The 23,307-nt window shown below is 33.2% G+C and overlaps 2 protein-coding genes across 2 annotated transcripts; one reads left to right on the top strand and one right to left on the bottom strand.

Moving 5' to 3' along the window:
* Nucleotides 1–4,768: 4,768 nt before the first annotated feature.
* Nucleotides 4,769–7,031, bottom strand: LOC25484111 (F-box protein CPR1). The gene is made up of 2 exons (XM_013612876.3): nt 5,736–7,031; nt 4,769–5,149 (listed from the first exon to the last, which is right to left on the bottom strand). Exons 1-2 carry the CDS (start codon nt 6,845–6,847, stop codon nt 5,110–5,112), a joined length of 1,152 nt encoding a protein of 383 aa, XP_013468330.2. The 5' UTR covers nt 6,848–7,031; the 3' UTR covers nt 4,769–5,109.
* A 7,497-nt stretch (nt 7,032–14,528) lies between these two features.
* Nucleotides 14,529–21,964, top strand: LOC25484110 (arginine biosynthesis bifunctional protein ArgJ, chloroplastic). Its single transcript, XM_013612875.3, has 17 exons — nt 14,529–14,837; nt 14,914–15,024; nt 16,454–16,577; nt 16,657–16,730; nt 16,837–16,881; nt 17,083–17,133; nt 17,230–17,298; nt 17,452–17,510; nt 17,767–17,836; nt 18,369–18,449; nt 18,526–18,612; nt 18,907–19,029; nt 19,475–19,537; nt 20,008–20,085; nt 20,162–20,307; nt 21,182–21,252; nt 21,391–21,964. The coding sequence occupies exons 1-17, from the start codon at nt 14,760–14,762 to the stop codon at nt 21,471–21,473; spliced, it is 1,413 nt and encodes a 470-aa protein (XP_013468329.1). The 5' UTR covers nt 14,529–14,759; the 3' UTR covers nt 21,474–21,964.
* Nucleotides 21,965–23,307: the final 1,343 nt, after the last annotated feature.

Below are 23,307 nucleotides of genomic sequence, written 5' to 3'. Positions count from 1 at the left end.
TACAATGTCGATTTAAATCCTTGGTACAAGAAGTCATCCTTGTAAAAAAAACACATGAATATCATATAAGTAAACTCAACAAATTAGCTAGTCACATGGGCCGAATGTCCATGTATCATTGCTCTTATCAATAATAACCTGCCACGTCATGTACCTATTTCTGTTGGGCACAAAGGGATGGCATTCAAAGTCTACAGCATAAAAGGATTAAGAGTCCACCTTATGATATTACAACATAAAACTTAATTTGTAGAAAAAATATTCAAGACATGATTAAAAAAAGGGCGTTTTTGTGTGAAAATGCCTTGTAGGTTTCTTTTGCAAGTACATATTTGTGAAGTGTAGTTTCTTGTATTAGATTTTGTGTAGTACCTTTGCTTCTTTAAAATGGAAGTTGAGATTAATTCTTTTAAAAAGGTCTTACATTTGCTTCTTGAAAGCACCTCTGACACCTCACCTTGCGAAAATTGTTCTGAAATGAGAAATATATGACGGGTTTGTAATAACCTATGGAAATACCTGTTAAATGTTTAGCCAAATTATAAGTAACTAGAATTATGTTTCAAATCATAAATACAAATGACCATATTAATCCTATTAATTTGGTTAAAAAACCACTTACAAAAAAAAAGTTAAAAAACCATGTTCAGATCACTTATATTTGGTTTGGGTATTATTCATGATTTACGTGGGACACAAACTTTCACTGCATCATTTGTTCATAACAATTTAACTTATATTTGATGTGGCAGATGTTAGCCACTATTAGAAATGGTAAGAATTTTAAGGATAGCTGAAATTGAGGTAACTGGATAACTTGCTATAGCTGTAACTTTGAAGCTAAGAATTTTCCGTGCACATTCTCAAAATCCATGATAGCACACAGGTATAAAAGAAAATCAGTAAAGAGCAAACATCCCAGGTTAGCATCTTCTCAAAACCAAAGGAGGACAAGGATAAGTTGAAATTTGCAAACCAATCAGAGCTATAGTTGCCTTTGCAAAATGTATGAACAAATCAAAATTATGCCTTTTAATTTTTCTGTAATGTATGGTTTGAATAATGAGATTATCTTTCCATGTTGAATATACAAACAAACCAACAACATTTACATTAATCAAAGTAGACGACACAACATTTTCAGCTGCGGAACAGTTCAACAGTAGAAGTACTTCTCAATCTGCCTCAGAGGAATTCAATACACCGGAACAATGTTTTAACAATTACCAACACATAGGGATTCAATTTTCAGTGACAGAGTGATTCTCACGTGAGAGTTTCTACATGAGTTGGGTTTTGCGTGAGGGTTTTTGCAGGGAGAGAAGGGTTTCACATTTTAGCAGGAGAGTTTCAACATGCAAGTCAGGCTTCGAAGGGAGAGTGATCGGTTCAGCGAGAGACAACAAATCTGGGTTTAAGACCTATTTCTGAGCTTCCAAGGGATAAAGACCCTTGAATCAAAAACCTAAAGCTCTATAAGTGAATCACTTTCGAGTCAAAATTTGAACTAGCCTTTAGAGAAGACAATATCTATTGCTGCCATGACACCATGAAAATAAGCATGTAGAGATTAATTATTCAAAGGAAGGAAGCAAAACAACCTGTAAAAGTAGCATGGCTATCTCGAAAAATACCAACCTATCGTGCCTAGGGAGCCAACCATCAAAATTTCACTTTGTAACACCCTAATCTCCATATATTATTTTTAAATAAAAATACAATAATTAATTAAACACGTAAGGGTGTCACACATTTTCATCAAATCAAAAATACTTTATTTAGATTAAAAAAAAAAAACGTCGCAGCGGAATAGTTTTTAAAAACTTTAAAGTATACATCTCATCATAGTTTCAACCAAAATTGAATAGAATAGAATTCAAAAACACAGTCTAAATAAAATAAATCCCCAATCCCTAGTGTCACAGATCAGAGCATCGACTCGATAACGACTCCCAAAAGCGATAAGTAAACGAGTAGGCTCCAAAGCCATCCTCCAAGACTCACTACTACTAAACTTCTTCTTCCTGCAAATCTACACCACAAGGGTGCAGGCGCCCAACCCGCCACTAGAGGGTGAAAATGTACTCAACATAAGAGATGCATAAACACATGTATAGATCCAGATAAAAGAACACTTCAATTACATTTAGACATGTATGCATCACAGTCAGATAATATTCACATTTAAATATAAAATTTCATTTAATAAAAATCAAATAGGCATCAATCAACATCTTATAATAACATGTGAGCATCAACAATCATATATTCATATATAAATTATTCACATCATTTAATAATCATCTTTCATCATTTAATAGACACAAACATATCACCATCTTTAAATAAACTCATCTTCAACTATAAAATTATATATATATAAATATAGATACTACATCGTCAATATATTATATCTTTAAATATACTACATCTTCAAATATGCTAGACAATGAATGCAATGCCCCTAACTCGACTCCATATGCATGCGGTACCAAACCTATATATCACCATCGTTAAATATTTTGGACATCACAGGTATGTTTCTGATTTTGTCCACACCATCGTCAAATAGAATTCACCTTAAATAGTTGAATTCCCTCAAAACATTACATTCCTTCAAAACATTCCCCCGTTCAAACACACTCTTAGGGATTGAAGTGATTAAATTTTAAAGACAAAGTGCGGTGGTTCAAGTAATTAAATTTTAAAAGAAGAACAAAAAACCAACAATTTTGGTATTGGGACCACACCATCACTTTGAATATATTCTTAAATAAATTATTGTTTCTTCTTCACTTTAGTTACTAAAACTCTAAATATTCTAAAAAGTCTTTAGTGTATATAAAACTTGTCAACTTTTTTTTTTACAATTATAAAACTTGTCAACTTTATTCTACCATTAAAATGATATGGACTATACTGATATATTTTCATATACTTAAATTCTATATTAGTACTAAAATCGGCCAACTTATAAGCACAGGCATTCTCTTCATGAAAAACATGTGATAGAAGTATTTATTTGATAAGTGAGAATGAGACAATATTTCCACCTATTTTTGAACTTCCAAGGGATCAAATCATTGACTCAAAAGCCTAAACCTCTATAAGTCAATCATTCTCAAGCCAAAGTTGAATGAAAATCAGCATGATAAAGAACAATTATTACAAGGAAGAAAGCAAAACAACTCATAAAATAGCAAAAATACCTACAAAAATACCACCAGAACCCACAAGGCAAAGCAGATGTTGTCAGATTCAAAACGAGGATGAGTAGGTAGGAGATAAGGGATAATTTGATGCACATTTGCTTGAAGAAAACAGGCTATGGATTGAACTTTCTTGTTCTCATGAAAATTAAACCACTAAGATCTATGTTTGGATTGATGGATTAGAATGGAGTGAAATGAAATCAAGTGGTATTAAACAAGATAATATTGTTTGGATTTAAAAGAGTCGTATGAAAAAGATGATGGAATCCATTTCATTCCATCCTCTTCTATTAGTTTCCATTCCTTCTAATTTAGGATAGGAGATATGCAATGGAATGAGACATCTTAATTAAATAATAGTTAGTCTTTTACCTTTTCTTTTTCTTTTCTTAATTTCATCACTTTGAATTGTTTCTTCTCCTTCTCTTCTCTTCTCCCGTTTCTCCTAGCATGCATGCGTATTCTTTTGGATTTATTTTACTGCCTTTTCTTCGTGCGTATATATGATTGTATTGATAGATAATTCATGTGGGTTTCTTTGGCTAATTATTCTTTGTGCGCATGCGTGTTTCCTATTTCTGCTTTGTGCATGGCTTATGTTTGATTTATCTACCAAATAAACAAGATGTCGGGTTAAAACTTAAAAACATTGAGAGGTCTGAACCTTTTGACCGGAAATAAAAGTTCAGTAAAAAATCTGAAAATAAATGCTCAACCCGATTCTATTTATAATTAATTCTATCAGAAAGTAAAGGATTAAAAAATTTGCTGCTTTCCTTTGTAAATAAATAAATAAATTTGTTAGCATCTTACATTTTCTTCCACTCAATTGATTTTCCTTCCTAACTACAGTCAATTGTGGAATATCAACACTGCTGGGTGCTTCAGAACCACCTCTTGAGGACACCAACACTGCATTAGACTTCTTACTTTGGTTTCTGGCTTTCTGCTGCGTTATTCAGCATGAATCAGCCATCAACTAATTTGGGAATAGTCAGTCATCCACAATGACTATGCTACATAAATTCACATAAAGAACCGAATTGATTCCTGATTAAGACACTCAGCATCTTCTTTACACAAATTAAATTTTCATAAACAAATGAACATTTTCCATATCTCTAGAAAGTATAAACACTTTGATAAGAAAATAAATAAAGTAGAAACACAACATAATTTTCCCATCCTATTGCCTCAATGAAATCGGTTGCACTGTCCATTAAATGTAAGTGAATCTCTGTCACATGTCACATGATGGTTGCTTCCTTTACATTTTATGGACAATTAGAATAGCTGATGAGGGGATGATATATTAGGTTGTAATGTATTATGTACCAAATTATCAAAAGCATGATTGAAACCACGACAAATCCAATACCACAATTTGATGACAAAGTTAAGTTATCCATGGCAGTTACAAAGTCAGTGATGAAGCAAAAGCAAATAGATTTTCATGGGTCACACAATTAGCATTCAAGTAGATTACTTGCCAATAGTTTTTTCACAAGCAAACAAAACCACATTAACATGCAAGCATATATACAAAATCACAAAGATAATAAAAAGTTTCAACAGTTTTGATCACCATAACATATAAACCATTTTCAATACTTTTACACCTAAACAGACATATATGCAATTTTTCTTTGAATTACTTATAGCAGGATCCTAGCAATTACAGACCAAGTGATACACCAAATGGAAAGAAAAGGAAAAGAAAGAAGTCATGTAGATTTGGTATCTGACCAAATGATCTCACACCATTCAAGAAGAGATATAAAACCAGGTGATGCTCCATTCCTGATCAATTCAACGCTTCCCGCGAATCAACATGACTAAATCCATCATTAGAAACAACTTGCTTCAGCTACGCATCAAAGGTTCTTCCTTCACTCCCTTACAATTTCAGTTTAAATCCTTGGGACAAGAAGTTATCCCTATAAGAAAAATACATGCATCTCATAGAAGTAAGCTCAACAATATCACAAAAGAATAGTGATCAAAAAATAAATATTTTGAAAGGACTTATACATAGATTTTGAGTAAATTCATTGCAGGCAAATTTCTACACAACAATGTTTTTATCCTTAAATACATAGATACAACGACAAGGTTGAACAGTCTCAACATTTCGAAATAAGTTTGACATCATAGTGAGGATTCTCAACTAATGACGGAAAAAAATACCAACTCATACAAATATTATTTATTTAGCCTACTTTTAAAGTAAAGGAATCCTGCAAATTCCTTTTGTCTAACTTAATATTTTTTCCTCAAGAGAGGAGGGTTGAGTTTAGCTATTCACAAGGTCAACTCATAAACCAACACATAGCATGTCAAATACACATACATAAACAAAGGTAGAGACTTCAAAATAATTAGAGAATCCTTGTCCTATGATAAGAATTCAGAATTCAATTTGACCTTTTAACATGGAGTTTAACTAGATATATCATATGATGGGTCCATTGAATTGATATTAACTTATACAAAGAAAAAACTCAGGTAATCAATAAGAAGTACCTTCTCTTGCTTGTTTGATTCTCCTTCCTGGGGAAAGAAGGTTGTACAAGACTTCCAACACAAATGATGGCATGATCCACCCTAGGAATTCCTTCAACATAACTAACACATTCACTCTTGAGATCATACCAAAACAGCTTCTCACGATCTACTTGCAACAGAACCATACTTCTATCGCTCGAATAACCTAAAATCCTCAAAGCTCTCAAAGGTAAACTGAAACACGATTCAGCCAAAGTAAAAAGTTTACACCAGCTATCTCTACATCCATATTCTTTCATCACCCAAACATCAATTTTAGCAGTTTGATAATTCACAATCATACAAAGACACCCTTCCAGAACCGAAATACCAATTTGAAAACTCTCACTATTAACATCTTCACCTATTTCAGGAAAAGGAACCTCATTGAAAATCTCGAGTGTTAGGTTAAACGCGACAATTGCACGAGGTTGCAACAGATCAAGTTTCCGAGTCATTACCCAGTGAAGGGAATTCTCAACAAAATCCCCCATTGTTCTTCGAGCATAGGAAAGAGTGTAAGGCATAGTAGGAAGTTCTTTCCACGAGTTTGTTTTGAAGCTGAAGAGTCTAACATGTGATTCAAAAGTAGAGTGTTGTACCCCAACGAAGCAAGAGATTCTGATGAGTTTGTAATCGTTGGTCAATGGATCAAAACCGAAGCCGTGAATGCAAAAGCCGACGTAAATGTTGTTGTTAGATTCATGGTGTTGAGGAGTAGGAATAGGAGGAAAGGGGATAATCCGGTGTTTACGGATGTTAGGGTTCCAGAAAGCGATTCCAGCATTGGAGGAAATGCAGAGAAGGCCGTTACATGAACCTAGAAGAGACATGCGGTTGATGGGACCTGTGAAAGGAATGTTGAGTTTAACGCCGGTGGTTAGGTTAGAGAAATCTTCGATTTGGTAGAAATCAAAGTTGTGTCGAAGGATTAAGGAACGATTGAGGAAATTTTGGAGGTGAAGTTTGATGAAGTTATGGGAATCGATTAGGGATTGAAGTGATTTCGACGTTGAACGGAATCGGAGGAGGGATTGTGCCGGTAACAGAGAGAGGATTCCGGTAAGTATCTCCGGCGGAAGATCCACCATTGGAAGGAAGGAAGGTTCTAGTTAGGGTTTAGGCCTTAGGGTTTTTCCTTTCTTCCTCTCCTTGTACGACCCAAATGCAACACAGTTTTCATTTTTTCACCCTTTTTCTTTTTTTGAAAATTTTCCTACCTCTTTATGGTTTTGCCACCTTTTTTTTCTTGATTACATGATCTTGGACGCACGAATTATGAATTACTCTGAGTTAATATCCTTCATTTATGATTCTCTCTGTTTTATTATGATTCTCTCTGTTTTATTTAATTTGAAAGATAAAGATCAAAAAAATAAAATAAAAGAGTAACTAATAATGGGGGAACCTTCCCTCAATTTCCCTAAAGAAAAAATGGTGGAACCTATTTAATAATATGCTCGACAATCAATTTTATGTGTGTCTCTTTTGTCAAAAAACAAAAAATCAATTTTATGTGTGTCTCTCTCTATTTTATATATATCATTTATTTTGTCAAATAAAGAGGATCTGTCCCCGTGAGCATAGCTCAGTTGGTAGGACAATGCATTATTATATGTAGGACAACTTATTCACCTTATAAGGTGAATTCTAACAATTTGGCTACCTGACCAAAAAGAAAAAGAGGATATGTCCACGTGAGTTTAGCTCAGTTAGTAGGAACAATACATGATATATGCAAGATCCGAGATTCAAACTCCGACCACCACAAAAAAAAAAAAAAGAGGATCCTTACTCACGAAATATTATGATCATCATGGAAATGAAATAGCGGAGATTCAAACCAACCACAATGTTTACATATCAATTTTAACATTTTTATCGGTTGAGTTAGAATTTACAGCCTCTTTCCTTATTTTATTTTTGTAGTCTAATTATAATTTTATAGGGGAATTAAAATATATTTATCACTACAACTTATTTTGTTTTTGGAGTCCCACTTGTTTTACCTTAATTAAAATGATAAATAAGTCAACTAATTAAAATAAGAAAATGTATATTCAAAGCTCTTTACATCCATAAAAGTCTCGCATATGATTCACGCGCGTTGTTAACTCTACCCTTTAGTCTTTTTTTTTTTTTTGGTCTAGTAGCCTGGTGGCTAGAGCTCACACAATTAAATGTGGAGAAACGGGATATCCGGTGTTCGAACCACTCCCCTACATAAATTATTCAATGTCCCTACTAACTCAAGGTCTTCCTTTCTTTCTAGCTTCTCAATTTCTTAGTGTGTGTTTGATTCTGCGGTGAGTAGAATTGATTTTGATAGAATTGAGTTTGAGTGAATTGATTTTGGTTAGAAGTGAGTTATGACTAAAGTGGTTTATGTTTGGATACCTTCTTAGTAAACGTGATTTATAGCGAATGTGTTGTTTGAATCAAAATTGTCTTTTGACATATAATTACCAAAATGGGTTTTTAGTAAATGTGTGTTAAACTAAATCTCTTTTTCATTTAGGATGAGTATTTAAATTTTATTAAATTGATAAATTAATATAACTGTATAGTATTTAAATTCTTATTAAATTAATAAATTACAATATAATTGTATTGAATTTGATTCATATTGATTTTTTTAAAATATAATTTTCTTTTTAATTTATCCTCAGAAAGCAACATAGCAAAAAAAATGAAAGGTGTTGAGCAAAAAAAAAAATTAAAGTATATTCAAACATGTAAAGCAAAAAATAAAACGTAATGTCAACTAAAAAAATTATGTTGCCGTATTATTATAGATCTATAAAAAAAAGTGCATTATTTTAGAGCGTACATGAATAAATGTAGAAAAAAAAAAATTTCTGTAAACTAAAGGGTACAAAATTGTAATTGTAGTTATTAATACTCTTTACTAGCCACATTACCACATCACATAATCGATTTGCAAAAGCTACTATTACCTGCTTCAATGAAACGCAAGTTTGGAGTAAAAAATCACATCAAAAAATAGGTAGCCAGACATGTAGGTTTGGTTGTAAAATTGAGTCTAGCCCCTTAAACTCACGTTTGCCATAGGTTGTATCCCTAAGCAGGAATAGTTTGCGAGCCAGTTGGAGTTGCTTTACTTGGTAGAGTCTAGCATTCAGGCGACATAAATAAGGAAGGGCATATCAAAATAATAGAAAGGGACGCCTTTTAAGCTACGAAAAAAGGAAGTGGCAAAGGGTCTTTTTCATCTTTATGATGTATAGAATTTTTTTAGGATTATACTTGGATTCGGTACTTATTAAGTTAAGCATCGAAGGCGGGACTCTTGATGATTTCAAACGTCAAACCAAACATAGACTTAAATTGATATCTCTGCCACCATTTTTCTGCAAGTTCCTCTTTTACACTTTTTCTGCATGGCTTAAGTTTTTGACACTTTTCTATAGGTACTGCTCTTATTTTATTTTTGCACGCTCTTTCTTTTATTTATTTTGGACTATTTTAATTGGATATTTAACTTCCATGAATTGGTTTGAAAGAAAAATGTGATAGAAAAAATTCACGGAAAAAAAATTGGCTAGAGGAAAATTCACAGAAAGAATTTTTTTTGTTAAGAAATGAAGGATAGAGGGATGTAATGGGACAATTTCCTAAATTGAAATCACAGGAAAAAGAAAGGAAATGATGTGTAAAGGAAAGAAAATTTGACGGAGCATTAAATAAAACATTTTATTATTTTAATTAATTGATTTATTTCTTAATCTAATTGAGGTAAAATAAGTAGGACACGTTATTTATTGTTTCTTAACCAGTGTTCTGGAGCACCCGGTTAATAGCACTCTTTATTTTATTAAAAATTATACGCTCAAATACTACCTAAAATAACATCTAAAAAATATAAATTGGTGAGATTTTTTTACCAATGTTTAAAAAACAAACTTGTTACAACACACATGTTACATTAACAAATATAACAATAATAATCCCTTTCTTAAAAAAATGAAAATAATAATCCTTTAAAAAAAAAATAACAACTATAATGTCATGAAACCGAGATAATCATTTGTTTAAAAATTTAAAAAACACCATCTTCAACGCACTTTTTCTCTTTTAAACATAACAATGGACTCTTGTTTTTCTTTAAAAAAAAAAAATAGACTCTTGTTTTATTTTATGTTTAATTGCACTTTTGGTCCCACCATTTTGATCAACTCACGAAAATGATCCTATCTTTTTTAAATCGAACAAAATCGTCCTTAAACTATATGTTTTTTTTGCAGATTTAGTCCTATCTCCTATTTCAAACTCCAGAAATGACAGTTTTAGTCCAACCACCTATGTTCAACCATGAAATAAATAAATAATAAAGCATGTGGGTATAAAGAAACTACTTTATTCAGCACACTAACCTAATTTCCGAGACATGTTACATACCTGAAACATGTCTTAGAAATTATGGTATTTCTTGGTTTGTGTGATGAACAAAGTAGATTCTTTGTACCCATATGATTTATTCCTTGTTTATTTCATGGTTGAGCATAGGTGGTTGGACTAAAACTGTTATTTTTGTGTGTTTTTTGAATTGAAAATAGAGAGATAGGACTAAAACTGCAAAAAAACATTTAGTTTAGGGACGATTTTGTTCGATTTAAAAGAGGTAGGACCAATTTCGTGAGTTGGTCAAAATGCAAGGACCAAAAGTGTAATTAAGCCTTTGTTTTATTATAGAAGTTTATAAGCTATTTTGTTTTTTTACAAAGCTTATAAGCTAATTTTTTTTTGTCAAGTAGGTTAGTGACCGAAACTCGTACATTTTAAACGTGGAGAAACGAAGCGTCGAGTTTGAACTCAACCCAGATATATGATATTCAATGTTTACCAAAGCACTTAACGTGTGTGTTTGAATTTGCGGTGGAGAGAATTGATTCTGATAAAATTGATTTTGCAGAATTGATTTTGATGAAAAGTGAGTTCAATATAAAGTGGTTTATGTTTATATACCTTTGCAAAAATGATTTGTATGTAAAATATTGTTTGGATATTGTGTGTCAAACTTGCTTTTAAGTATGCAAATGACCAAAATAGGTTTTAACATGTATATGTATATATTTGGGGATCAATTTTTTATTCAAGCAGTATTATTTTTTAAATAACTCAAATATTACTTTGTACCAAATAAATTTATACTAAAACGTAAAAACGTGGGCATGAGTTTAACCCAAATAGTGCCAGAAAAACACACATTATTTTCTGTCCACAGTATAAAAAAACATGTTAAACCTCTGGAAAAATAAAAATAAAGCACGTTAAAAAATAAATAGTCCGTCTTCCGCTTTGTTAGTTTTTTTTATTAATTACTACCTCCGCTCATTGTTATAAGAAACAATTGACTTTTTTAGTTCATTGTGTAAGTGATGTATCTAGTCTATATTTTCAATAAGATACATTAATTATTCTATGAACCTAAAAAGTCAAACTTTTTTGAGAATTGTTGTTCCCACATTTGATAAGGTTGTGGCACACGAATAATTTACGTTTTTGCCCCCTCGGCAGTTAACTGCAGAAATATTAAAAAACCGGCTGCAGTTAACTACCGAGGAAAACCTCGGTAATTAACTGCCGAAAAATATGTTATAAGAACACAGCGGACATAGGAGTTTCCAAAACTCCATTGTTGCGTTTTTTATTCTCCTTGGTGCGATTTTGAGCAATTTGAAGTCATTCCAAACCAATTTCAATCACAAAAACAAGTACTACCTCCGTCCCTAATTATAAGACTCTTTTGAAAAAATAATTTGTCCCTTTTTATAAGACCCCTTTGATATTTTCAAGTACATCAATTATTTCTTTACCAACATACCCTTATTTATTTTGCATTTTTTTCTTCATTCAACAATAAATATTATATTTAAAACATAAATCAACTCTCTCTATTAAGGATAAAATTGTAAAAACAATAGTAATTTTATAAAAATTTAATACTACAACAAATTTTCTTAATCTCCGTAATTTTAGCAAAAGGCTCCTATATTTAGGGACGGAGGTAGTAAGTTTTTTGAATCCTATTGCATTGTTGTTTTGTGGTCAAATTGTTTTTTTTTTTTGTTAAATTTCAATTATATAGGTTTTATTGATTTTATGATTTAATGATATATTAGGATAGTTTAGGTTAGAATGGTTAGAATTGTTAGGTTTAGGTTTTGATGAATCGTTGTAGAATTGTTAGAATTGTTTAGGTTTAGGTGTAGGTTTTGATGATAGTTTAGGTTTAGGTTTAGTTTTTGATTTTACGATTTTATGGCATTGTTGTTTAGTTAGGTTTTGATCGCCATTTTTTTTTATTGTAGATATATCTCAGAATCAGAATCAGGGTAACATTCAGGGTGATGAGAAGAACAAAGAAAAATCGTCTATGACATGGCACGAAATTGTTTGTGATGGTTCGGAAAAAAAAAGGGTTCGAAGGTGCTGGTGTACAATCACTCGAAGTTGAGGAGGAGCGGGAGGACATGTTATTTTGGTCCTCAACCAAAACAAGGTGCCCAGGGACTGTAGCGGGCAACCCGATTGACTTGTGTGACGAAGAAGAATGAATGTAATGGCTTTTAATGCCTAATTGTTTTGAATTTTTTTATTTTTTATTTTCATGTCGCGCACATTTTGTTTGACATTATGGTACTTAGAATAAAATCGCATTTGGAGTCGCGTTTTGAATAATTGCGTATTCGAATAAAAACTAATTAAATCTAACGTGAATTTAACTAATTAAAATTGCGTAATGAATAAATAAATTCGAAAAGTGAATAAATAAGATAATTATTGTTCCATTCAAAACAAAATATATGTTATCACATTACATTGCATTACATCACATTCCAGAATGTACCTTCCAACTACAACAGTTATCTTATCACTGAATGGGGCAAATTCAAACTTGCTAACTAGCAGGACTCCAGTATTCGATCAACATCTTGAACGCTGGTATTCAAGTGTCAAAAGAATGAGGTGCATTCCTTGACACTTGAATACCAGCGTTCAAGACGCTTATCGAATGTTGGAGTCCTGCCGATTAACAAGTTTGAATTGCCCCATCCAGAGTAAGACAATTGTTGCAGTTGGAATGTGCATTCCAACTACAACAATTGTTTTACCTTTGAATGAGATAAATTCAAACCTGCCAAATAACAGGACTCAAGCATTTCGCTCGACATTCATGTTTTCCTTTGAAAAGAATAAATTTTTGTTAGGCTTGCTTTAGATGATGGTATTCAATTGCCAACGAAATGAGGTTCATTCCTAGACACTTAATACCTTCATCTAAACCAGCCTGACAAGAATTTAATCTTTTCAATGGAAAAACATGAATGCCGAGCGAAATGCTTGAGTCATGTTGTTTGGCAGGTTTGAATTTATTTCATTCAAAGGTAAGAAAATTGTTGCAGTTGGAATGCACCTTACCCTAACTAATGACGATCTTCTGGCAAAATCAAGTTGTTGATGATATCTTCAGTTGATCTCAGCAACGTCACCCGCGTATCGATCCACTGGAACATGCTGTACTCCCAAAACATGCTCGTCACGTTTTCGTCGTTCGTTAATTCCACCCAAGTGAATGATACTCTCCCATCGTCGAGCGTTGGACGTTTATACCGAACGTGTTCCACCCTCCTTGTGTCTCTGGGGTTGACTCCTTGGTTGAATTCAGTCAGTTCATCCTTGAGACCTCTTAATGTTACACCAAGACACCGAACATTCAACCTCTGAGGTTCTCCGCCGTTGAATTGTGCATGAACGTCGATCCACCCGGCCATTGTTTCAAATCTACACAATAAGAAATTAAAAAAAATCGATGAAAAACTCATTCAAACATTTCATCAAAGACTTGATGTGCAAATTATACATAGACTCTAAAAATCATAAAAATAACTCTGAAATTATAAATCATATACTCTTACTAAAATAAAATAAAAAATAATCATATACTATAACATAAATCATTCAACTTATGTTTAACATAAACTTTTTTGTTATAACGTAAAATATAACAAAATTATTCAACTTATATTTACTCTTAAAATAAGTCATATACTCTTACTAAAATAAAAAAATAAATATAAAACACCAAATTAAAATATAACCCTAAAATTTTAAACTATAACATAATCATCATGCAAACATTTTAACTAAATCAACTAACATCTAATCTAAAAATGATTTATAACATGTAAATCTAATTAAAAACTAAAATAAAAAAATAAATATAAAACACCAAAATAATAAATAACCCTTAAATTCTAAATTATAACATAAACATCATGCAAATATTTTAACAACATCAATCAACTAACATCTACTCTAAAAATTAATTATAAAATGTAAATCTACTCAAAAACTAAAAAATTATAAATCTACTCAAAAACTAACAAATAAAAACATTTATAATAACTAAAATGTTAGTTAATAACATTATAATTACTTACTTGTGATTTTGTTGAATAAATTTGGTTGTGTTTTTTAGAGAGATTTGAAATTTTGGAAGATGAGATGAGATGAATAATGGATGAGAGAACTTCTGCCAAATTTGTAGCAAAAATCCTCTGCAGTTAACTACCGAGGTTGTCATCGGAAGTTAACTGCAGTCGGTTATTGAATTCTTCGAAAGTTAACTGCCAAGAGGGTAAAAACGTATTTTATTCGTGTGTCTCAGTCTTATTAAATGTGGGAACAACGATTCTCAACTTTTTTTATAATAAGAACCGGAGGGAGGATTAAACAAATAGACATTTCTGCAACAAAAGAAACAACAAACAGCGGCCATCAAATTTTAACAAGCACTAAGCTCACAGGCAGCTTATAAGCTAATTTTAACAAGCTGTAAGCTAGGAAATGGAATTTTGGGCAATTTAGTGCGGAGCTGCTACAGTATCCGTATCAACTTGTCATCAATCACGACACTCTCACTGTGTTGATCGCAGCATATTTCATTTCAAATTCCAACCCTAGAACACAGTCTGAGAAATGTATTCTTGTATTCCTCACAACGTTTCTCTCCATTTTCACTTCTCAACAACAACTTCCCCAAATTCAAAGTCAACGGTACTTTTCAACTCTTAATCTTCTCATTACTTCGTTTTTTTCGTCACAATCTTCACTTTATCTTCTTTCTCTGCAGATGTTTGCTTCACGCAATTTGAAGATTCGCGCTGTATCCACTACGGAGAATCAAGCTTCTACTTACATTCCTGCTGCTCCCATTTTCCTTCCCCAAGGTCCTTGGAAGCAGGTCATTTTCTAATTCGATTGCTCCTTCCTCTTCTTTCGTTACTTTGCTCAGTTTCTTTCACGTCTTTTATGTTTAAACTTAGTATTTACATTACTGTGATTTTCAATTCAAATCAAGCTAGTTAGAAAATGGAACAACATTTTAGAGATACTTTTTGTATGTTATTCTTCTGATCATGGTGTCAGAATGTACTTATAGATTACAGTAGTTGTATTTATAGAGAAACCTCAATCTAAAGCTAAGTCAGCTAAAAGACATAACTTTCAATAGCTCTTTAGGACTGCACATACTCCTTTTGGATTAGGCGTGTCACGACAATGTCCGGCACTTGTACTTGTATCTTGTTAAAAATGTGTTATAATAATGATCAATGACTGAAGATTAAAGACTATTGTATTTGTATCTTGTTTTAGAATTTTTTGGTAATGAAACAAATTGCTCAATTGTAATGTACTTATATATTTTAATTCTCAATTTAGATATTTTATAAATAATATATGCATCAATGTCAACATGTTTGTGTCGTGTCGGATGTTTGTGCTTCATAGGTCAATAATCTGACTCTTGATAATTATAATAGAATACTATAGACTTTGATAGCCAGACCAAAAGATGCTAGACTTCAACCACAATTTTGGACACAAGTGGTTAATGTGGTTCATCTAAAGAGACAAGTTTGGCCGCTACGCGAGTTTGACCCCAGATGATAGAGAAGATTGTGCCCTAATTTTATGTACCTCCTGGCCAAACATAGGTTAATCTATGGGCCTATTTTTTGTAGGACACTGTGAGTGAAAATAAATATAAAACTACTAGACTGCTGTGTGAATGTAATGCTTATTTGAAGTTCAATGTATTTTGCACAAGTGTAACACAACCAGTGTAGTCTATGGTGGATAGTGGCCAACCATTAGAAAACAACAGTAGTGGTAGATCCGCTATTTCAAAGTTTAGGGATACAATGCAAGAAAAAAGATTCTATAGTACCATATACATATAAAAGCTTAAAAATAGAAGAATACACAAAATTAAAGACGTATTCATAGCCAATAATCAAAGTTCATTGTTACTGATATTCAAACCCAATGCAAAAAGCAAATAAGTTTTAGGTGTGAAATGACCAAATAGTGAAAGGAAAAAAAAAAACAGGAAATTAGATACGTGCATATCGGGGCCTTTACAGTTTCTTCACTGTAGCTACTGCCACTAAAAAGTGCAGCACAATGAGGTTTTGCATGGGAGCCTATGGGCTGCTATGCTGTGCAACGCCACTATAGTGGCTGCTATTGACTAGACAGAACACCTCTAACATTTCATATCAACATTACTTCTTTACTGATATGACATCTTATTTGAATATGTTAAATGGAAGTCCAGAATGTTCAGCTCTGTTTTTTAGTGTCTGAATGTTTGATTTTGAACTTCTCAGATTCCAGGTGGAGTTACTGCTGCAGAGGGTTTCAAAGCTGCGGGAATATATGGAGGGTTGCGCGCTGTAGGAGAAAAGCCTGATCTTGCACTTGTCACATGTGATGTTGATGCCATATCCGCAGGTTAGCTTTCACCTTCCTGTACATCACAATTTTAAATTTTGGGTCTGGCAAGCACTTTATGTGACCAGATTTCTTTCAGGGTCATTCACGACTAATGTGGTTGCTGCTGCTCCTGTGTTATACTGCAAAAGCACGCTAGACATTTCAAACACTGTAAGAGAACTTGTGTTCCTTGCCTTTTCATCAAGATAGAACCGAGCTTGTACTGAATGCATTGCATGATTTAACTGCTGATAAATCAATTTTTGCAATTTGTCAGGCACGTGCTGTGTTAACTAATGCAGGTCAAGCAAATGCAGCTACGGTAGGCAACTGAATCTCTTCCTATTTCATGTGCATGTGGGCTTTGAGTAATAATCAGCATACAGTCTACTGGAGTGTAGATTTACTGTAGTTTCTTTAGTTTGACGAATGTCTTGTAATAACTTAGATCATTTAACATGTTTAATTTTTCTTAGCTGAAATTAAGTAAATATTTTTTGATTGGGTCCTTTCTTATCTCCAGGGTGAAGCAGGTTACCGCGATATGATAGAATGTGTGGAAAGCCTCGCAAAGGTATGTACTATTTTATTGGGTTTAACTGATCTTCCTTATAGTGCTCCATGTTGAAAGGGTTTGTGCAATCCTTACTAGAAATGTTCATAATTTCAGCTACTGGGAGTGAAACCCGAAGAAGTATTAATTGAATCCACTGGTGTAATTGGTCAAAGAATAAAGAAGGTATATGCAAAGATTCTGCTCACTGAGTTGTATATATGTGCTTGTATCCTCTGATTCCATTGACAAGCCACTTGAGAAATATTCAAACAAGCTTAGTTGTTTAATTACTGTTTTTTTTTTCCGTAAGTTTTATATTTGTCATTTTGTTTGCAGGGGGCACTTTTAAACTCACTTCCCTTACTAGTGAATTCACTAACTTCTTCAGATGAGGGGTAATTCCTGCATTTATGAATATTTTGCTTTCATTTTTTATAAGTGAAATGAGATGCAATCATATGAAGTTTTTTTTTGTGTGTTATTATTATATGAACATTGTGTTCACAAAGTTTATAGCTTTTTCTGAGCCTTACTTTCACCAGTTTAGTTTCTTATTTATTGAAAAATGTTAAGCTCCCACCAAAACTTTTTTCTACTTTTCAATCTTCGGTTCATTCATTTCTTCTTTAAAGCTTATTTGTCTGCATACAGGGCAGATTCTGCAGCAGTGGCAATCACCACAACAGATCTTGTTAGCAAGAGTGTGGCAATTGAGTCTTTGGTATTGCTTCTTCCTACTTTGCTTGCTGGTTTCATATTCATTCAACTAATGTATATTTATATGTCTTCTGAAGAAGTGTGCATATGTAAACACACTTTGTATGGATAGGTAGGTGTAGTCCTGTGGATAAATAATAAAATGCAATGGTTTCCGCTCACTTGTACAAGTTGTTGATATGAAAAGACAAAACAACCCAGTGGTTGTGTAATGTATGTAAATATTAATCAACAACTTGACTGTCTTAGAAAATTTTATCATTTTATGCAATGGTTACGGTACACTTCACTTCAAGTTGTAATTGAATGCTTCAATTCAAGACGACCTGCATAGGTCGTTGATGTTTACAAAAAAAAAGGCAAGGGCGGATAGTTGAATCAATTGGAAAATAACCTTGATGTTTATGATAGTTCCCATAGTTTTGGTAGTTAAATAAGCCTTTTATGTCTTGTTCATCCTCACATTGTATATTTCTATTAAGAGGTGAGAAAAAAGAGAGATTGTCTAACTCTTGTTATTCTTGGGTATTGGTTAGGTTGGAAGAACTAAGGTCAGAATTGGGGGAATGGCAAAAGGTTCTGGAATGATCCACCCAAATATGGCTACCATGCTCGGGGTATGTCTTACTTGATGCTTTCATGTTTTGTATATATGGATTTTCGAGTCCATTTTTCTAACTAAATCCACGCTAGGTAATAACAACTGATGCCGGGGTAACCAGTGACGTTTGGAGAAAGATGGTTCAGGTTGCTGTTAATCGAAGCTTCAACCAGATAACTGTATGTTATTTCATTCTTTTTTGTAGACTGCAAATTCAGTTAATGGCATAGTGGTGGTGCTCTATAGTCTATACAGTAATTTACACAATTTATTCTTTTTCTCTTTGAACTATAATGCAAAAACATGTTGTCATAGTTTCACAAATGAAATTATAGCATTGTTTGTCAAAAGTGTATTTGGATACTTTACTTCCATTCGCTTGTGCAATGTGATGCCACGATCTTTTCATCAAAAATATTTATATTTTGGATTATAATTGATTCTGACATTGATTTTGCATCATCTTGCTCCAGGTAGATGGAGATACTAGTACCAATGATACTGTTATTGCTTTGGCCAGTGGGCTGTCTGGGCTAAGCTGCATTTCTTCTCTAGACAGTGATGAGGCAATTCAACTTCAGGCATGCCTAGATGCGGTAATGTCAACCCTTTACAATTTCCATAATTATTTTGTCATATCATATTCATTCTTTCCTGTTGAACAGAATAATATACTGATGTACTTCAATTCTTGTGGAGGCTTAGTAGCTCTTGCAAAACTAGAAAGTTAATAAAGTTCTATAACCTATGCTGGAGCTATTGTTATAGTACATTTTGGCATGTTATTAAGGTGTGGTTTTGGGGCCAGCATGCAGTTGTGAGCTTTTTGAATGTTAAAATAGTGGACATGATGATAAATTTTCATGCTTAACTCCTCCTTTTCTTGCAAAAAATAAAAATAAAAGATGCTTGAGATTTCCTTTTTGTCATCCTCTTTTTCCTTAGATCTTGTCTTGTGATTTCGTTGAGACATGAAATTTATCATTAAGAAGTGCTCTTCATTCAATAAATGTGAATTTTTTATTTACTTGTCCTTTCCAGGTAATGCAAGGTCTTGCCAAATCTATAGCTTGGGATGGAGAAGGAGCGACGTGCCTCATTGAGGTTTGTTTTATACCTGCAATAGTAATCCTCCACGCTCCTTGGGCATGAATCATGACTGAAAATATCTAAAAGTGAACCTGATATTGCTTTCATCTCACACTTCTTTCAAATGTTCCTCATCTATTCAGATTTTTGTTAATTAACCAAATATAAATACAAGGTTTAACTGCATATATTCAATCAAATTAATTTAAATAATTAATTACTCATCTTTCTCTACTTTTTATTTTTTTCTCCATCATTATCTTCACTGCATTTTCATTTTAGCTGTTTTCGCTCTCTCTCTCTCTCTCTCTCTCTCTCTCTCTCTCTATGTGGTAGAAAAATCATTGTAAACGAATCCTAGTGACAGTTATATTGTGTTTATATGGATTTTGACGTTTTATTAATGATGAATTGATTAGTGAAAGCGTGGGCTCAATTCTGCTTTATATTGTATTTTTTAACCAAACTCCGTCTTCACTTTGTAGGTCAGTGTGACTGGTGCAAATAGTGAGGCTGAAGCTGCAAAGGTTGCTCGTTCAGTTGCATCATCTTCACTTGTAAAGGTAAGATAGTTAAACTGAATAATTTTATGTTGTTTGAATCTGGCCAAGTCCTATCTTCTAACACAATGATCATCAGGCTGCTGTATATGGTAGAGACCCCAATTGGGGACGCATTGCTGCTGCAGCTGGTTACTCGGGGGTTTCTTTTAACCAAAATTTACTTAGGGTGGAACTGGGGGATACGTTACTAATGGATGGTGGGGAACCACAATCGTTTGACCGGTAAGAGTAATGTTTTTGTTATTTTACTTGCATATGTTTTTTTTTAATAAGATATTGCATGCATCTGTTAAACTAGCAAATTTCTCTGATGCGTTTGCCTACTGTTAATTGTTCTAAGCAAATCTTTAACAAGTCTGACACTAACAAAATACTTATCTTAAATACCAGTCAGTAAATGTACAGTTATTGATGCTGGGGAACGGTATCACTTTACCATTACTATTGCGCATAAAGGAAACTGTTAACTTTTTTGACCTGATAGCATTCATTAGAGATTAAAGAATCAATACAATAAGGTGTATAATAAAAAATCCGGGGACAATATAAATTGTATAAAGGAAATTGTTTAATTAAACATAAATTGTTTAGTCAAATTATGTAGGTCCATAAAATTAAAAGCTCAAGATTGAAAACATACATTATCATGTTAATTTTTAGCACTATTCAATTATTTCAGCTACTTATTTTCATTTTCCCCAAAGAGCATAGTCTATGTCATTTTTCTACCTGTCAAAATAAAAAATCTTGCTTAAAATTGTATTGTAATTGCTATGCTATGTTGACTCTTCTGCCTAACAGTCGCCTGATCATACAATATGTTGATCCATCTAACTATCCGGTAGTATGGTACATTCTTATGAAAAAATTTATGCAAGTGTCCTCTATCCATACAGCTTAGGTTCTACCATTACTTGCAGCTATTTATATGTACTGTTTATTGTCTAATGAATTGGTGGCTGGTTTTACTACACATCGCCATATTAACTAGGGAAAGCTAGAGAATTAAACTAAAGAAGCTTTTGACATGCTTTTCCGTTTATACCTTATGCTATTGTCCGTCTATCTATATTATAAAGTTTGCGAACTGTTGCAGGGGTGAGGCTAGTAGTTATCTGAGAAAGGCTGGGGAGACTCACGGCACAGTTAGAATTCAGATATCTATTGGTTAGTCTGTAACCCACAGTTCACTGGTTTTCCCTCTTTTGAACTGTCTTGAATTTATAAGCATGGGCTGTGAATGTCTTTTTTGTCCTCCTAATATGGTCATGTTTATTATTGATATATCCGTTTTCCTACTAACAGGCAATGGACCAGGCCATGGACAAGCATGGGGCTGTGATTTAAGCTATGATTATGTCAAAATAAATGCGGAGTACACATCATAACCAAATGAAGATGACACATACTGACATAATGTACGATTGTGCATTCATTTAGTTACCACTCATCTAGAAAACCTTCACTAGGGACGTTTCTGTTGTACCATTTTGTATCCCGTGTTAATCACCAACCCTTTTCATGTCTTGTATGCACATAAGCAGTTATTAAGCACACGGTTGGATATCGTACACGTGCCAATATGGCATTGTTAGTAGCTACTGAAAATCAGGTTGGTACACATTGAAATTTCTGTGTAGCAAACAACTTTTACCTTGGACATCATTTGTATTTGTGCTCACTGCACCAAGGAATGTTGTCAGATGAAGAGGCGCAGCAAATAAGATAACAGATCTAAATATCAGCCTTGTTATCTAAAGGAGATAGGATCAAATGGCACCTTGGTGTCAAATTAAACTTGGACGCCAAATCCTATTCATCTATGTAATTCAATCTAAAGGGTAGAAATTATTTTGTGTTGGTGTTTTTTACTTGAAAACTACTGCTCTCTTTCCTTTTTTTGCAAAAGTGATTTTTTTTTAATCATAACAAAATCATACCCATGTATAATGAATGAACCCCACTAATCTTGGCCAGACATTGCTCTTGCAGCCAGGAATTGATTAATTCTTGGTGCAATGGTCTAACATAACGAAAATATATTTATTACCTTAGTACTTGTATCATCGGTTTTCATAGTAAACTTTTTTTAGAATGAAAAAGTTGGAAAAACGTATATAAGCTGTATCAATTGAGGATAAGATTTTATGTGAGTGTAGGAGGAATGATTTTCAACCATTGGATAAATATAAATGGTTACATTAAAATGCATGATAAGTGACTCACGTGTTTTTGCATGGCATGGTTGCTAACTTACACTAAAACTATAACTATAGTAATAGACATTGCAGTTTCTTTTAAGAAATGGAGAGGATCACTACTACTTTTGATCATTCAAGCTTTCTCCGTGTTCTTCAATATATTAATGACTCTTGAAGCTCTCAAATTAAGGATATGACTCTATCTGCCTGCCACTATTAATGTTACACAAGAACTTTTCATTTTTAAACAAATTGATTTTGTTTGCTAAAGATATTTCGATGATTTAGTGCCTGTTTGGTATAGTGGTGGGGGGAGCTTAAACCACGTTTTGGCTAAAGCTCCAAATTGGAGCTTCTACTTTTTCACGTTTTTTATGCATTGGGAAGTGTGAATAGTGCATTGGAAAGTGGTTTTTAGCTTCCAAAAGCCTTCCCAAACACACACTTACTCGACCATATCCCTGACAGTTTACTCACGTCTCTTTCGATGATTTTGTTTGCTAAAGATATTGCGATAAGTATTTTTAGTTTTATTTTTTCTCAAGAACAATTTAATCAATCAAACACATCATGCCCACAAGTAGGGATGACAATGGGTACCCAATGGGCAGGGTACTATAGTACCCATCCCATATCCGCGTTTGTAAAAAATACCCGTACCCTCGTGGGCAACAACTTTAGTGCCCTTCCCCATACCATATGGGCACCTAAGTGCCCATACCCGCACCCATTACCCACAGTTTAACTCTGAAAAGATAATAAAAAAAGCACCACAGTTGAAATACAACTATGATCCAGAAAATTTCAAATCAACTCATAAAATAATATGAATGGTAGTACTTAACCAAATAAAAAAAAATATGAATCGTAGTATTTTGCGGGTACCCATCAGGCCTGGGTCCAATTGACATCCCTTTAGAAATATGAGATTCAAGAAATGGTTACCTGTAAGCATAAGAGATGGATAACAAAAAGCAACGAAGGGCAGGCAGACGGCAGAGATTCAACGCAACAAGAGGCT

The sequence above is a fragment of the Medicago truncatula genome, chromosome 1, assembly GCF_003473485.1.
Source record: "Medicago truncatula cultivar Jemalong A17 chromosome 1, MtrunA17r5.0-ANR, whole genome shotgun sequence".
NCBI lineage: Eukaryota > Viridiplantae > Streptophyta > Magnoliopsida > Fabales > Fabaceae > Medicago > Medicago truncatula.
This window is presented reverse-complemented; position numbering and strand designations above follow the sequence as displayed.